The 3576-nt window shown below is 56.1% G+C and overlaps 1 protein-coding gene across 1 annotated transcript; it reads left to right on the forward strand.

Annotated features, from left to right (window-relative positions):
• The first annotated feature begins 503 nt into the window (after window positions 1-503).
• On the forward strand, window positions 504-3194 carry Izumo1r (IZUMO1 receptor, JUNO). The gene is made up of 4 exons (XM_051199547.1): window positions 504-641; window positions 1300-1488; window positions 2703-2832; window positions 2926-3194. The coding sequence occupies exons 1-4, from the start codon at window positions 504-506 to the stop codon at window positions 3192-3194; spliced, it is 726 nt and encodes a 241-aa protein (XP_051055504.1).
• The last annotated feature ends 382 nt before the right edge of the window (window positions 3195-3576 follow it).

A 3576-nucleotide genomic window follows, 5' to 3' on the forward strand; every position in this document is an offset into this window, starting at 1 on the left:
GAGCTACTCTGAGGAGCTGTGGGCCTGGCGTGGACCCTCCTGGGGCTAGAACTAGGGTTGGCACTCAATGGATAAGGCTTGCATTGGCCACCCCACCCCACCATGTCCTGTGGCCACAAGGAGAATTTGCTTTCCTGGAATTGGTTACTTGGCCAAGAAGCTGGCCATTGGCTGGGACCAAAGCTCTGAACTCCCAGACTATGCATCACTGAGTTAGCAAAGCTGTGTCTACATGTAGAAGGGCTTGGTACCATCCGGTACCTGCCCTCTCTTCAGAGCTTGTTGCTTGGTTTGGTTCCTGCATCTCTGCAGTGGTTGGTAGGGGAGTGTCTACCTGCCTTGACACTCTGTGATGCCACTCTACACAGAAGCATCTAGGAGCAGCCAGAGTGTTCCATCCGGCAACTAAGGGAGCCTTGGAGCCCAGCTCCATCTTTGTGCCTGATGTTGTGGAGGGATTAAGGTGGGCATCCTCTATCACAGGCTCCTCTCTGCAGCAGGCCATGGCGCAGTGGTGGCAGATCCTCTTGGGATTGTGGACAGTCGTGCCCGCAGTGGCAGGGGACAAGCTGGTCAACATCTGCATGAATGCCAAGCATCACAAGCGAGAGCCTGGCCCAGAGGACAAGCTCTTCTTGGAGGTACAGCGGCCAGAGCTGGCCCAGGGGCTAAGGTGGCTTCTTAGAATTATTAGAAAAAAAATACAGGCAAGGTGGCCCCTGTAGCCCATCGGCCCTGGTCATTTAGTTCCTTAGTTTAGGTTTTTTCATCCAGGATTTTGCCCCGAGCTCATCTGGCCATCTGGGGAACAGGCTACGTGGTAATCCCATAAGCCCTAAGCATGGGCCAGTTCAAGCCTTCCTGCCAACATGCACTGGCTAGACACAGGACTTAAGTTGTTTCCTTGTCAGTCTCCTAAAGGCAATTACGGGGTTAGGAGGGGGAACCTTTCGACTATAAGTTGCTCCTACCCATCATCATAACCTGAGTTCCTGAATCTCCCTGGGACTTCTTTCTGTTTGCTTTCCTGGATGTCTTGCCTCCTGGAGCTACATCAGGAAACTATGTTCTGTGGCAGGAAGACAAAGGAGAGGGGGTCGAGGGTGAGGAGGGGTCGGGGGTGAGGAGGGGTCGGGGGTGAGGAGGGGGTGAGGGGTGAGGTGCCCCCCATTCTTAGGTGCATGTTGGCTGACAGACACCAAGGTCCCTCCTTTGCAGAGATGCTCAAGGTGTGCCCTGTCCTGACACCCTTCTGGAGACCCCAACCCTAGCCTCTTACCACCTGCTCCCCACCTCCAGTGTGCTCCCTGGACGGACAATGCCTGCTGCACGCTCGCCACGAGCTGGGAAGCCCATCTGGATGATTCCTTATTCTTCAACTTCAGCATGATGCACTGCGGCCTGCTGACCCCCGCCTGTCACAAGCATTTCATCCAGGCCATCTGCTTTCACGAGTGCTCCCCTAACCTGGGGCCTTGGATCCAGCTGGTGAGGGAGGGCACAGGAGGCTGGCGTCTATAGGGGGCGGGTAGGGTTAAGGACAGAGCCAGAGGCCGGGAAAGGAGGAAGAGGGAGCCGCCTCTGTCCCTGAAGGGGGACAGTGTCTGATGTAGGTGGTGGGGTAAAGCTGGGTGGAATGAGCTGCATCTGAGTGTGAATTCCACCTCCTGCTTACAATTATTAGAATAATTACAATAATAATACTTACCTAGAGCTGGGAGATGGCTCAGTCATTAAGCACTTGCCACACGGGTGAGCGTGAACACCCTAATTCAATCCTCAGAACCCATATAAAAAGCCAGGTGTGGAGATGAGCTGTTGTAATCTGAGCACTAGGGAGGCAGAGACAGGTGGGTTCCTGGGGCTTGCTAGCCAGCCAGCCTTGCCTGCTTGGTGAGAGACTCTCTCTAAACCAACATGTATGGTGCCTGAATAACAACAGTCGAGGTTGGCCCCCAGCCTACACACACACACACACACACACACACAGAGGCATGCGCACACACACTCACACACACACAGGCACACACACTCGCACACACACTCACACACAGGCATGCACACACACACTCACACACTCTCGCACACACACACTCACACACACTCACACAGGCATGCACACACACTCACACAGGCACACACTCACACACTCTCGCACACACACTCACACACACACTCACACACAGGCATGCACACACACGGTCTCACACACACTCACACAGGCACACACACTCGCACACACACTCACACACAGGCATGCACACACACACTCACACACACTCACACAGGCATGCACACACACTCACACAGGCACACACTCACACACTCTCGCACACACACTCACACACACACTCACACACAGGCATGCACACACACGGTCTCACACACACTCACACAGGCACACACACTCGCACACACACTCACACACAGGCATGCACACACACACACTCACACACTCTCGCACACACACACTCACACAGGCATGCACACACACGATTTCACACTCACACACACTCACACAGGCACACACACTCACACACAGGCACACACAATCACTCACACTTACACACACAGGCATGCACACACTCACACACTCACACTCACACTCGCACACTCACACATACTCACAGAATGTACACGCATGCGCACACGGAGAACAAGGGCTTTACAAAGGGTCAGTACCGCCTCTCATCTGCACCCAGGCGGCCCCGGACAGGCAGGAAGAGCGGGTGTGGGGCGCGCCGCTGTGCCGGGAGGACTGTGAGGAGTGGTGGGAAGACTGCAGCTCATCCTACACTTGCCAATCCAACTGGGACAGCGGCTGGAGTCGAGGTGAGTGCGCGACTGGCCTTCCCTGTCCCCCATGACGAGGGACGCGAGGGAAAGGGGCATGGGAAATGAGGACACTGTCCCCTACCCCCACAGGGAAGAAGCACTGCCCGGTACAGGCTCCCTGCCGCCCCTTCCCAGATTACTTCCCCACCCCCACTGATCTGTGCGAGAAGATTTGGAGCAGCACGTTCAAGGCCAGCCCTGAGCACAGGAATAGTGGACGGTGTCTACAGAAGTGGTTTGAGCCCACCCAGGGCAACCCCAATGTGGAAGTCGCCCTCCGCTTTGCCAACTCTGCCTCGGCCCCGGAGCTTTCTCACGCCCTCGCAGCCTTCTCCCTGTACCCGCTACTCCGTCCCTGAGGGTCCCCTCTGCTACCCACGTTCCTTCTGAACCATGGCATCCCCTTCCTCAGGCCACTCAGGCTGGGAGCAGGCGGGTGCCACCCAGGTCCCCTCCGCTGCTTGGCTCCGTCCCCAGTGACGTGGATGGCAGCTGGTACCCAGCAATCTGGTGCCCCGCCTCTCCTGCGTTAGGAACGGGCACTATGGGACTCCAGGCACTTGTCACCGTGTTCACACCATCCTCTTGTGTGACAGAAACTATGTCGTCAGCCGAGTGACCCGTGCTATCACGGTACCTTCAATAAAGTGACAGGGAAGCCCCCTCTCTATGTGCCACCCTGTTCTAGTCCCAAGGGCGCCAACCCACGATGTATAAAGAGGGAGCTGACTTGTCCTCATT

This window comes from Phodopus roborovskii, unplaced genomic scaffold (assembly GCF_943737965.1).
Source record: "Phodopus roborovskii unplaced genomic scaffold, PHOROB, whole genome shotgun sequence".
Taxonomy (NCBI): domain Eukaryota; kingdom Metazoa; phylum Chordata; class Mammalia; order Rodentia; family Cricetidae; genus Phodopus; species Phodopus roborovskii.